The sequence below is a fragment of the Globicephala melas genome, chromosome 1, assembly GCF_963455315.2.
Source record: "Globicephala melas chromosome 1, mGloMel1.2, whole genome shotgun sequence".
NCBI classification, from domain to species: domain Eukaryota; kingdom Metazoa; phylum Chordata; class Mammalia; order Artiodactyla; family Delphinidae; genus Globicephala; species Globicephala melas.
Window position 1 is genome coordinate 90,264,477 of NC_083314.1, and position 12,431 is coordinate 90,276,907.

Sequence of the window (12,431 nt, forward strand, 5' to 3'; positions counted from 1 at the left end):
ATGTATTTGGGTTTTTTACAGTTCTTTTCCTGTAATTGATTTCCAATTTCATAGTGTTGTGGTCAGAAAAGATGCTTGATACGATTTCAATTTTCTTAAATTTTCTGAGGCTTGATTTGTGATGCAAGATGTGGTCTATCCTGGAGAATGTTCCATGTGCACTTGAGAAGAATGTGTATTCTGCTGATTTTGAGTGGAATGTTGTATAAATATCAATTAAATATATCTGGTCTATTGTGTCATTTAAAGCTTGTATTTCCTTACTTATTTTCTGATTGGATGATCTGTCCATTGGTGTAAGTGGGGTGTTAAAGTCCCCTACTCTATTATTGTGTTACTGTCAATTTCTCCTTTCATGGTTGTTAGCATTTGCCTTATGTATTGAGGTGCTCCTATGTTGGGTGCATAGACATTTATAATTGTTATATCTTCTTTTGGATTGATCCTTTGATCCTTGTGTAGTGTCCTTCCTTATCTCTTGTAACAGTCTTTATTTTAAATTCTATTTTATCTGATACAGGTATTGCTACTTCAGCTTCCTTTTGATTTCCATTTGCATGGAATATCTTTTTCCATCCCCTCACGTTTGGTCTGTATGTGTCCCTAGGTCTGAAGTGGGTCTCTTGTAGACAGCCTATATATGGGTCTTTTTATTGGATCCATTCAGCCAGTCTGTGTGTTTTGGTTGGGGCATTTAATCCATTTACATTCAAGGTTATTATCAATATGTATGTTCCTATTACCATTTTCTTAATTGCTTTGGAGTTTTTTTTGTGGGTCTTTTTCTTCTCTTGTGTTTCCCGCTTAGAGAAGTTTCTTTAGCATTTGTTGTAAAGCTGGTTTGGTGGTGCTGAATTCTCTTAGCTTTTGCTTGTCTGAAAAGCTTTTGACTTCTCCATCAAATCTGAATGAGATCCTTGCTGAGTAGAGTAATCTTGGTTGTAGGTTTTTCTCTTTCATCACTTTAAGTATATCTTGCCACTCCCTTCTGGCCTGCAGAGTGTCTGCTGAAAAAGCAGCTGATAATCTTATAGGGATTCCTTTGTATGTTATTTTTTTTGTTTTTCCCTTGCTGTTTTTAATTTTTTTTCTTTGAATTTAATTTTTGTTAGTTTGATTAATATGTGTCTTGGTGTGTTTTTCCTAGGATTTATCCTGTATGGGACTGTCTGTGCTTCCTGGACTTGGGTGACTATTTCCTTTCCCATGTTAAGGAAGAGGTTATAGAGTTTTCTATAATCCCTTCAAATATTTTCTCAGACACTTTCTTTTTCTCTTCTTTTTCTGGGACCCCTATAATTAGAATGTTGGTGTGTTTAGTGTTGTCCCAGAGGTCTCTGAGATTGTCCTCAATTCTTTTCATTCTTTTTTCTTTATTCTGCTCCTCAGCAGTTATTTCTACCATTTTGTCTTCCAGCTCACTCGTTCGTTCTTCTGCCTCAGTTATTCTGTTATTGATTCCTTCTTGTGTATTTTTCATTTCAGTTATTGTGTTGTTCATCTCTGTTTTTTTGTTCTTTAGTTCTTCTAGATCTTCGTTAACATTTCTTGTATTTTCTGAATCCATGCCTCCATTCTATTTCTGAGATTCTGGGTCATCTTTTCTCTCATTACTCTGAATTATTTTTCAGGTAGATTGCCTATTTCCTATTCATTTATTTGGTCTTGTAGATTTTTACCTTACTCCTTCATCTGTGAAATTTTTTTTTTTTTTTTTAATGACTGGGATTGTGTTCCTGTTTTACTTGTTGTTTGACCTGAGGCTTCCAACAGTGGAATTTGAGGCTACTGGGTAGAGCTTGGGTCTTGGTGCTGAGATGAAGAACTCTGTGAGACCTCACTCACTCCAATGAATATTCCCTGGGGTCTGAGGTTCTCTGTTAGTCCAGTGCTTTGGACTCAGAGCTCCCACCACAGGAGATTCGGCCTGACCCCTGGCTCATGAACCAAGATCCCATAAGCTGCATGGGGTGGCAAAAAAACAAAAAAGAGAACAAAAACAAAGTAAAAAATAAAATTAGACTAGGAAACTAACAGATATGTTAGAAAGAATATAAAAATATAGATGAATCAACAACTAGAAGGTACGTCAGTATCACAATAGTAAAGAAGAGGAGGAGAGAAAAGAAAAAAAAAGAGGAGGGGAAGGCCTTGGCTGTGGAGGGCGGGGCCTAAGCAAGGGAGAGGTTTGGGTGCTGGGCGGGGCCTATGCTCAGGACCCACAGGGCTGGAAAAGGCCCTGGGGGCTGTGGCTTAGGCTCAAGGAACAGAAGGGGTCCAGGCGTGTCCCCCATCCCTGGTCTCAGAGGGCAGGGGACCTCACCTGGGAGCCCAGCAAGCTTCCTGGACTTGAGTGGGTGGGGCAAATGCCTTCCTCCCCTCTCCTGCTCCCCTGGTCCCGGAGGCCCCCTCCTGCCTGCCTCTCCTATTCTCCCCTCGGGCTCCTTGCTATGCCCCCAGGACCAATGTGGCCGGGGTGGGGTGGGGGGGCCTTGGAGGGCAGAGGACTGGCCTGGGAGCTCAGCAGGCTCCCTAGGCCTGAGTGGGCCAGGCGATCGCCCTCTGCTCCTTTCCTGCTCCTCCCGGAGAGTCCCTCCTTCCTGCCTCTCCTGATCTCCCCAGCCTCAGGGACACCAATCTTATCTGGCTTCCAATTCTTCCCCCTCAGTGCCCCCGTGTCCTACTGGTTCACTTGGGGGTTCCTCCTGTCTACTTGGGCATCAGGGTCCCCCACCAGTGGCCGGCAGATGCCCTAGTTGTGGGGAGAGCCTAACTCAGCATCTTCCCACACTGCTATCTTGACTCTGTCCCCCAACAATAATCTCTGAATATCATCAACTATCTAATCACTGTCCAAATTTTCTCAATTGTTTCCTTCAGTCAGAATCCAAATAAATTCCATATATTGCAATTTTATCAATATGTCTCTTAAGCCCCTTTTAATCTAGATTCCTGCTTCATTTTTTCCCTGTGCAGTTTAATTGTTGAACTCATAAATGTTTCATAAGGAATAAATGAGGCAATATAAGCAAAACACCTACCATGATGCAGGTAAAACACATACCATGATGCAGGCCTGCTGCTGGCCCATATGCTGACTTGGTGTGAATTAGAGAAAGGCTCTCCTTCCTCAAGAGAGGACATTATTGAAAACCTGGACAATCACCCATGTCCAGCCCTTGATGAGAAGTGCTAGCTCTGGGATGTGATAAGTAAGCATTCAGCTTAAATTCAACTGAGGGTGGTTCCATAATTCAAACTTTAAAAATCAGTGGCCAGGCCATATGAGTCCCATTAGGAATAAGGGGAAGCTTCTGTTGCATGGACAGATAGCCTTGCTTTGTCCCAAGAAAGCTTTCAAGATGTCTTTAGGCTGCAGCCTGTCTACTGATGCACAAAAACCCGCACTTTCACCTGCTCACATGCTCCGGATGCCAGGCTCCACCTGCTTCAGGCTCCACCCTCTATCCACTCAGAAGGCAGGATAGTTATGAATCTCATTACTAGTCTTCCTCTCAGCTAAATAGGAATTGGACTTCCAAGAGTGGTGAACAGACAAGAGGCCTGGCCTCGTATGATACCTGGACCATTGGCAGAACAGGGCACTGTCGCACAGACGAATGTGTGCCAGTGATGGTGTGTGCACATGTGCCCTTCTGAGTGTGCCTTGTGTGCCAGAGTGGATTTATCCAGGAGGGGGATCTTCACTGCTGTTCTGGGCTCTACCAGGAAGCCCAGAATTTTCTCATATTACTATATAAGTAAGTTTATGTCCACAAATGGCATTCTTCTGATGAGGTACCCTTGTGCAGTGCACAACCTGGGTACCTATACATAGTAGCACTTCTTGGATTAACTGGTTGGTCCTTCTTTTCCCTGGTCACTCCAAACAGGATAAAACCATCTTAAACTCAAAGATTCCTATTTCCTGAAAACAGATCTAGGATTCCTAAGACCACTGGGTCCATCTGGTCATCCCAGTTGAAGGTTCACTTCCTTCCAGTCATGAGGCTCTTCATTCTGCTCTCCTTGACTGTCTTTTCAGGTAAGAGATAGGGAAGGAACATCTCCAGCCCTCCAAGCTTCCCAGAGACTATACATTTTCTTCTCCTTTCCTACCTGGAGTTCTTGCTTATTAGCGCAAACCACCTAAGGAGTGGGATGGGAAAATAAAAGGAGGTGGAAATAGATCTTGTCTAAATTAGTCCTTGTTCTTTGATCTGATGAAGGGGTTGTGGGGGAATTTGAAGTCCTCAGCTAAAATGAGGGGTCTGGATCCTCTCTCTCAGTTTAAGTTTCCCCTTCCTTTCCCCTTTCTCCCCTTAAAAACATTTGTGCTAATATAGGAGGACTGGACTTTCCACTTTATGCCCATGCCTGACCCCAAAGATGAGACTCAGAGGACCGGGCTGGCCCCAGCTCTGCCACTGTCCAGCCTTGTGACCTTTGAAAGTCACTGCACCTCTCTGAGTCAGTGTTCAGGCCAGTAAACTGAGTATCACACAATCTTTCTTATGGGGTCCATCTGAGAACAAAATATCATACCATGTCAAATGATATCAAGGATGTGAGCCTGCTTTGTAGGCTGGTCACACCCACTGTGAGCTACACTTGAGGCAGCATTTGAGGAGGCCCCAGTGCACATCTGGAAGGCTGAGGGGTGGTCTCTGTTGCCCATCTCGTCTCCTTGGTCAGACACTTCCCCAGCCACTATCATGCTGGATGTGAAGTACATGACTTCCTTATTATGCAACATCCTGAGATGACAGATGTGCCCACACTGGTCTGGTATGGAGGAAACATGAAGTTCTTAGCCCCTGAGGACAGATAGAACCAGACATCTCTGTTTTCAGCCCTATATATCTATCAGAAACCTCTAAACCACCTTACTTTCTTTTTCTATAATTATTTTCTTTTTTTGCGGTACGCGGGCCTCTCACTGTTGTGGCCTCTCCCGTTGCAGAGCACAGGCTCCAGACGCGCAGGCTCAGCGGCCATGACTCAAGGGCCCAGCCGCTCCGTGGCATGTGGGATCTTCCCGGACCGGGGCACGAACCCGTGTCCCCTGCATCGGCAGGCGGACTCTCAACCACTGCGCCACCAGGGAAGCCCTATTTTCTATTTTTTAAAATTTTATTGAAGTATATTTGATTTACAACGTTGTGTAGTTTCAAGTGTACAGCAAAGTGATTCAGTTATACATATATATATTTTTTCAGATTTTTTTCCATTATAGATTATTACAAGATACTGAATATAGTTCCCTGTGCTATACAGTAGGTCTTTGTTGTTTAGCTATTTTACATATAGTAGTGTGTATCTGTTAACCCCAAACTCCTAATTTATTCCTCCCCCTGCCCTTTCCCCTTTGGTAGCCATAAATTTGCTTTCTATGTCTGTAAGTTTGTTTCTGTTTCAAACCTCCTTACTTTCTTCTCGAGGATACCAAGGTGGAGTGGGGGGCTAGGGTCAGAGGATATACTAACAGGAAGCCTCAGGCTCTTCTACCCTCCCCTGCAAGCAACATGAGAAGCTGCCTAAATTCTTGCAGAGGGGGAGATGTATTTTACCCGCTCTTAGGCCAGGGAAGAAGTCTTCTCCAGGGTTGCTGTATTAGTCTGCTAGGCCTCCTGTAACAACCACAGACTGTGTGGCTTATACAACAGAAATTTGTTTCCTTACAGTGATGGAGGCCAGAAGTCCAAGATCAAGGTGTTGGCAGGTTTGGTTTCTCCTGAGGTCTCTCTCCTTGGCTTGCAGAGGGGGCCGCCTTCTCACTGTGTCCTCACATGGTCATCACTCTGTTGTCTGTGTCCTAATCTTTTTTATTAGGGCACCGGTCAGATTGGATTAGGGCACATTCTAACGACCCCATTTTAACTTAATTACCTCTTTAAAGGTTCTAAATCCAAAGGTAGTCACATTCTATAGTACTGGGTAGTTAACACTTCAACGTATAAATTTTAGGGGGACACTATTCAGCCCATAACAGTTGCCAACCCCAAAGCAGGCAAAAATCGGCCTCCAATGCTTTAATTAATTTTCCTCCAGGGTGCAGGAACTACAATGTGTTTAAAAGAACAGTAGTGTTTGTCTATGTGTGTTTTCACAGATGCTATGGTCATGGACGAAAAGGTCAAGGAAAGTTTTGTGCTGGACACAGCTTCTGCCATCTGCAACTACGATGCCCACTAAAAGGACCACGCCAAATACTGGTGCCGAGGCTATTTCCGGGACTATTGCAACATCATCGCCTTCACCCCCAACAGCACTGACCGTGTGGCCCTGGGGGACACAGGAAACCAGCTTATCGTCACTGTGTCCTGCCTGACCAAGGAGGATACGGGCTGGTACTGGTGCAGCATCCAGTGGGACTTTGCCAGGGATGACATGGATTTTACAGAGCTGGTTGTCACTGACAACAGAAGAGCCCTCGCCAACAATTTTTGGTCTGGGAGAAGTAAGAGCCTGTTGGGGGTCCAGCTGCGGGTAAGCCACAGCAGTGCATGTTAGCTGGTGTGGTAAATACTCAGAGAGCAACAACTCGGGCTCCCCCTAGGTTCTCTGGGGTAACCTGGCCTCTCCTTCCCTCCATAGTAGGATAGCTGCTGCTGCTGCTGACAACTGACTTGGAATTTGGGGACGAGGAGGGTCCATTGCCCTGGGGTGCTCTTGGCACCTCTCTCCCCTCACAGCCATCCGGCAGATGGAACTTGGGAGGCTGACAGGTGCGAGAGCATTGCCTTGCAGGTCTAGAATCTTGAAGATTCACTTCTTGAGGCGTGACTGAGGCTGTAAAAAGTGGTCTAAGGGCTCCCCTGGAGGCGCAGTGGTTGAGAGTCCACCTGCCAATGCAGGCGACGCGGGTTCGTGCCCCGGTCCAGGAAGATTCCACATGCCGCAGAGCGGCTGGGCCCGTGAGTCATGGCCGCTGAGCCTGCGCGTCTGGAGCCTGTGCTCCGCAATGGGAGAGGCCACAGCAGTGAGAGGCCCGCGTACCGCAAAAAAAAAAAAAAGAAAAAAAGAAAAAAAAAAAGGGGTCTAAGCACCCAGACAAGCACCCTCAAAAACTGTCCACTTAAATAATTTCATAATTTACAGGGATAAATATGGTCCCAGAGGTCAGTGCTTTCTTTTAAGGAGTACAGTTTGCACCAGGAAGCTGCCGGAAGGGTGTGGGTGGAGCAGCCTGGAGGGTTAAGTCTGTGTAAGCCAGTGTGTTGCTCCTTTGGGCCCGGGCGAAGGCATAGGGTCTCCAGATGCTCCCCCAAATACTTCTGTCCAATGCTGAAAACCTGTCTCAGGCACACTGCTTATGGAAAGTACTATCTTTCTTTTCTTCCTCCTTTCTTCTAGTGACTTCTCATTATTTCCATTTCTAGAAGGGATGTCTTTTTCTAGTGCAATCCAGAGCACAGTGTCAGTAGGAAAACAGAGGACTTAAGGGAAGCTCCGGGAAGCCTCCTCCTGGTGCTAGAGGGCCTTGCTCACACTTGACCCACTGGTTATTTGTTCAGCAAGCCTCTTGCTGAATGTGTGATACCCTTCACGCCTGCAGTGTTTCTACTTTGTGTGGTTCTGCTTTTACTTAACTGTGTAGTCTGTCCTGAGTTTTAGGCTCAGGATGAGAGAAGTCCCACCTAAGTGTGATCCTTAGTTTAAATGAAACACAGACACACACCCCACACCCCAGTCTTATCACAGGTGGCAATGTGGGTGACCATAGTGGCCCTTCTCCCGTTGGGTTTTGGTGGCTGTCAGAAGCACGATGTGGCAATTATGTTACCTACTGATCAGTTCCTTAAGGATAGGACTGGCACTCAGCCTGGCACTCTCTAACCACAGGCCATATCTAGTCAACACAGCGCCTTTGTGCAAATCTGGAAAAGATGCCCCTTCCTCCAGGTGCATGGAGCCCAGTGGCAAGGTGCATGGCTTGGCAAACGAGTATATGGGCTGGATTACAGCCCTGCTTGTTCCCTCCACCTCTGCCCTGTGCAGGGCACCCATAAACAGCTGGACTTGACCCAGCAGTCACCCAGGGCACTAATTCTCTGGAGACTGAGGGAATGACAGGCAGAGGTGCAGAGATGCAGAAGGCAAAGGAAGGGCCTGGGGATGGGCCTTATTTGACTCTCAACAAATCCTTTCTGACACAGACCTATCAGGCAACAAGAATAGAAGCTGCGGTTCTTCCAAAGTTGTCCACAAGGCAGATCACTCCAGGTGAGTCATGACTTTAGGAGACAAGCAGACTTTGGGTGGGCAGTAACAACACAACATGACGGTGGGTTTGCACCTGCTCCTTTTCAGCAGTGTATTGTTTCTCTTCCTGAACTGTCTTCAGTGTGACTATTTGCTTCCTTTCAAAAGAATATAGTTTAGGACTCTTGATCACAAGCAGCAAGAATGCTCTCTGGCTATTTTAGCTAAAGGGGGAAATTCTTCATAAGGAGAGAGCAATGACTGATGAAATGAGAGGGCAGGGATGTGATAGCCCTGAGAAAGGGTCTGAATGTCATCAGGATTTATCTCCATCTCTAATCTGCTCCGCTTATGTGTGTTTGCTTCCTCTCTCTCTCCCCACTACCCTTTTATATTTCATCTTTGCCATAGGAGAAGATAATCCATTGCTAGCTGCCGAGTTTATTCTTCCCCTGTTCAAGAGACTCGCCAGCCTGAGACTGCATCCTCCCACTTCCAGTCCCATGTTAGTTCCCGAGGAGGGGGCTGGGCCCAGCTTGGTCAGACACCCACCCCAGGTCCAATCAAGTGTGGTCTGGAGGAGACGGGTGCTCTGAAGGAATCCAGGATTGCTGGAACTGGGCAAGAGCAGGGGCAGGGAGAGGGGACGGGTCCCAGAAAAGGGGATCCTGAGCAGAGAACCAAAAGATGGTGTCTTCCAAGGGACACGGATTCTGTCTGATTCCTTCCAGGATGACCATTCCCATCATCTGCATGCTGAGCACGGGCTTGGGGACCATCTCTATCATCAGTCATTTGTCCAGAAGAAGGAGAGGTCAAATGAGTAGAAGGGTAGGTAGCAGTTGGGGTGGTGTGGGTGGGAATTGGGGAAAATGAAAAGGGTCAAGGAACAGCTTTCAAATGGGTGAATGTGACCCTCTTCTTTTTGCCTGGACCCCTGGAATCCCGTGCCGCCTGCCCATGGGCTAGGGGCAATTCTGTTTCACGGTGACAAATGCTCTCTGAGAGGTGGCAGAGAGAGCACTGTAACCCTCATAAGTGGAGATGTGTGTAGACCAGCAGGGAGGGAGGCTGAGACGTCAGAGGAGCTTCTGGGGCCCCTGGGTAAGCAGGCATAGAAAGGTCTCCTTGAGAAGAAGGGTCAGGATCGGAAGAGGACAGGCCCAAGGGCCTCAGGCCCAGCCTTGAGCCATGGGAGGAGAGGCCTTTCAGCTTTGTGCCTCCTTCTGCCCTTGGGCGATTGCAGGTAAAGTCCTAGCCAGAAGCCAGAAAAGCAGCCAAGCTTCCTCTGTGGTCCCCACGCTTCCGGTAAGTTCCCTCCTTGACTCTTCTATCCTGGGCCCTGTGCCCACCACTCCCTGGTCTGTAGGGCACCCTATTCCTAAATAGAAGAAGGCCACCCTGTGGTGAATTGGCTAACCTCTCAAGTGGACACAGGGTAGAGAGAGCATCACAGACAAGTGCCACTGTTTGTCTAATAGGTTTTTTATTGTTTTCTTTTTATGCTCAGAAGCCACAGAAATACCTTGGGCAATGGAGAGACTGTAGGCATAATTACAAAACAGACTCCAACCTCCTCTGGGTGTGGAAATGTAGGAAACAACATTTTAGAGAATGAGAGAACACAAACCAGAAACACCTGTTAACGAAACACAGGGTCTACAGCCAGACAAACCTGAAATCCAGAGCTAAGGCTGTGAGGCCTCATTCTCTGTCTGGGATAATTTGGCTCCGGGGGCAGAGCAGGAGTCCTAAGAAATCGAAGCAGTGGCTCCCATGGCATTTCTGGCCTTTTGCCGTTTAAGAGCTGTGGGAACTGTGGAGGTGGGGGATGCAGACAAGGCAACATCTCGCTTGGTTTTACCCAAGACCTCTCCCTTTGGGACACAATTTGAGTCTAGGTTTTTGCAAAACCCATTGTCACTTCCTTAAGGCATGACCTTGGGAAACTTGTTACTTCTCTGGGCCTGTTTTCTTCTCTATCAATTGAGGACCCCATACTCCCCAGGATTTTTTACTAATTCACTCATTCATTCATTCATTCAATAAACAAGGACCACGCCAGATTCTGGGATACACAGCTGAGCCAAAGAAATAGCATCTGTCTTCATGGAGCATATAATGTAGAGTGGGAAGTAGGCAAGCCATCTCAGACACACACACACACACACACACACACACGTGAGATCATCAACTAGAGTAAGTACTCTGAAGGAGAGATGCGTGGTGCTACGCAAGTTGAAGCAATGGCACCCAACCCTGTTCTTTTTTAGCAAGGAGTTGTACAACTTGGTTTAGCCACGGCCTGCTTCCTCACACTCAGGCAATGGGAACGTGACAGCCGCAATCAGGGGCCTTTATGGGCTCTGAAGGAGTCCAGCTGCATTCACGTCACCAGAGCCTGGTGAGAGGTGAACACAGGCCCCACGCACCAAGCTTTCCTGCTGACTGACGGATGACCTTTAAAGGCATGACGTCTGATTTCCACCCTGAAAACAAACTTCGGTGTTTGGTCTCCATGGAGCACCCATGACAGAGTTTGCCACTTTTGCTGCAGAAACACCCAGCAGAAGTAGGAAAAATCTCAACTCAATTTTCCTTTTCTGTTTCCAACAAAGTAGACGACTCTTTGAAGCCCCTCTCTCATGTCCTGACTCCAAAGGCAATGGCTCATACTGAACAGATGGATCTGAAGATTTCTTTTATTTAGTTGAAAAATAAAATGATGCTACAATAGAGTCACCATGACAACTGGCCCACATCTTGGGGACTGATTCTGATCTCAGGCATTTGAAGGTCCCTCTAACCTTGCCAGCTATCATTTGCAGTTACGTAAGAACGGTGGCAGCCAGAGGGGCTGTGCTAGGCCACGCCTAAGCAAGGCCATGGTCGGATAACATCTCAAGATCTTAGTTCTCACGCACTCGGCTTGTCAGAGGTGAAGAAAAGGGCCAGATCTTGGTCAGAGGGCCAGGAGATCACTTGTGTTGTATTCCTTAGCCAATAAATTTCTGACCCAGTGTTGAATGAACTCCAAGGTATGACTAACTTCTCTCAGGCTATCACTGGGAGAGTATTTCTGGAAAAGTTTCTTTTAAAGTATAGTATTCCAATTTACTTCTGAATTGGTATTACATGCTGTTCTACCCAAAGAAAGGGAGAGAGGCTAAATCAGGGGTTCTTAGGTTCTCTTGGCTCGAAGACTGTCCTGTATGGGAAACTGCCACTAGACTGAATGCATACCTGCTTCTGATCAGCGAGAAACCAAGGTGTGATAAATTAAGAGAAATATTCATTCACATCAGGAAACACAAATCAATACGGGGGCATCAGCAGTTGTGGGTGCAGGTGAGGTGATACTGTCATTAATGCCAGAATTACCCAAACTCTTAGCTCCTACATGAATGTCTGCACCCTCTCTTCCCGTAGAGTGTCTCTCCTGCTATTTCAGACCCTGGCGGCTCCCCACCACTGCCTCTGTTGCCCTCATAAAAACCCTGCTCTTCCAGTCTCTTCTGGTAGGGTGCTGGCCAGTCTCTGCACTCAGGACACTCAGTTGCCCTCTGGTCTGAGCAGGGCTGGGACAGGTTTCTGCACATGCCCTGCACGTGTAGGTCCAGGCTCTCACTCACTTGTTTATGAGCACAGTTCCTTCAGCTTCCACCCTAAACCCTCTCTCCATAGGTAGGGAACTCAAAGCTACTCAGAACCCTGATGGGGAGAGGAGGGAGTGTGGATGCCACTCCACTGCTGCCATCCTCCGTGTTCCCACACAGCTGGCCCCCTCCCTCCCAGAGTCTCAGATCAAGCAACATCAAAAGTGCTGTCTCTCAAATGCAAATCAAAACTACAATGAGGTATCACCTCACACCGGTCAGAATGGCCATCATCAAAAAATCTACAAACAATAAATGCTGGAGAGGGTGTGGAGAAAAGAGAACCCTCTTGCATTGTTGGTGGGAATGTGAATTGATACAGCCACTATGGAGAACAGTATGGAGGTTCCTTAACAAACTACAAATAGAACTACCATATGACCCAGCAATCCCACTACTGGCCATATACCCTGAGAAAACCATCATTCAAAAAGAGTCATGTACCACAATGTTCATTGCAGCTCTATTTACAATAGTCAGGACATGGAAGCAACCTAAGTGTCCATAGACAGATGAATGAATAAAGAAGATGTGGCACATATATACAACAGAATATTACTCAGCCATAAG

At 46.7% G+C, this 12,431-nt stretch overlaps 1 protein-coding gene across 1 annotated transcript; it reads left to right on the forward strand.

The window, feature by feature from the left end:
• The first annotated feature begins 3,933 nt into the window (after window positions 1–3,933).
• Window positions 3,934–10,915, forward strand: TMIGD3 (transmembrane and immunoglobulin domain containing 3). The gene is given in 5 exon segments (XM_060293817.1): window positions 3,934–4,045; window positions 6,113–6,460; window positions 8,160–8,226; window positions 8,937–9,040; window positions 10,827–10,915. Coding segments are annotated over 5 exon segments (648 nt in total). The 5' UTR covers window positions 3,934–4,005.
• The last annotated feature ends 1,516 nt before the right edge of the window (window positions 10,916–12,431 follow it).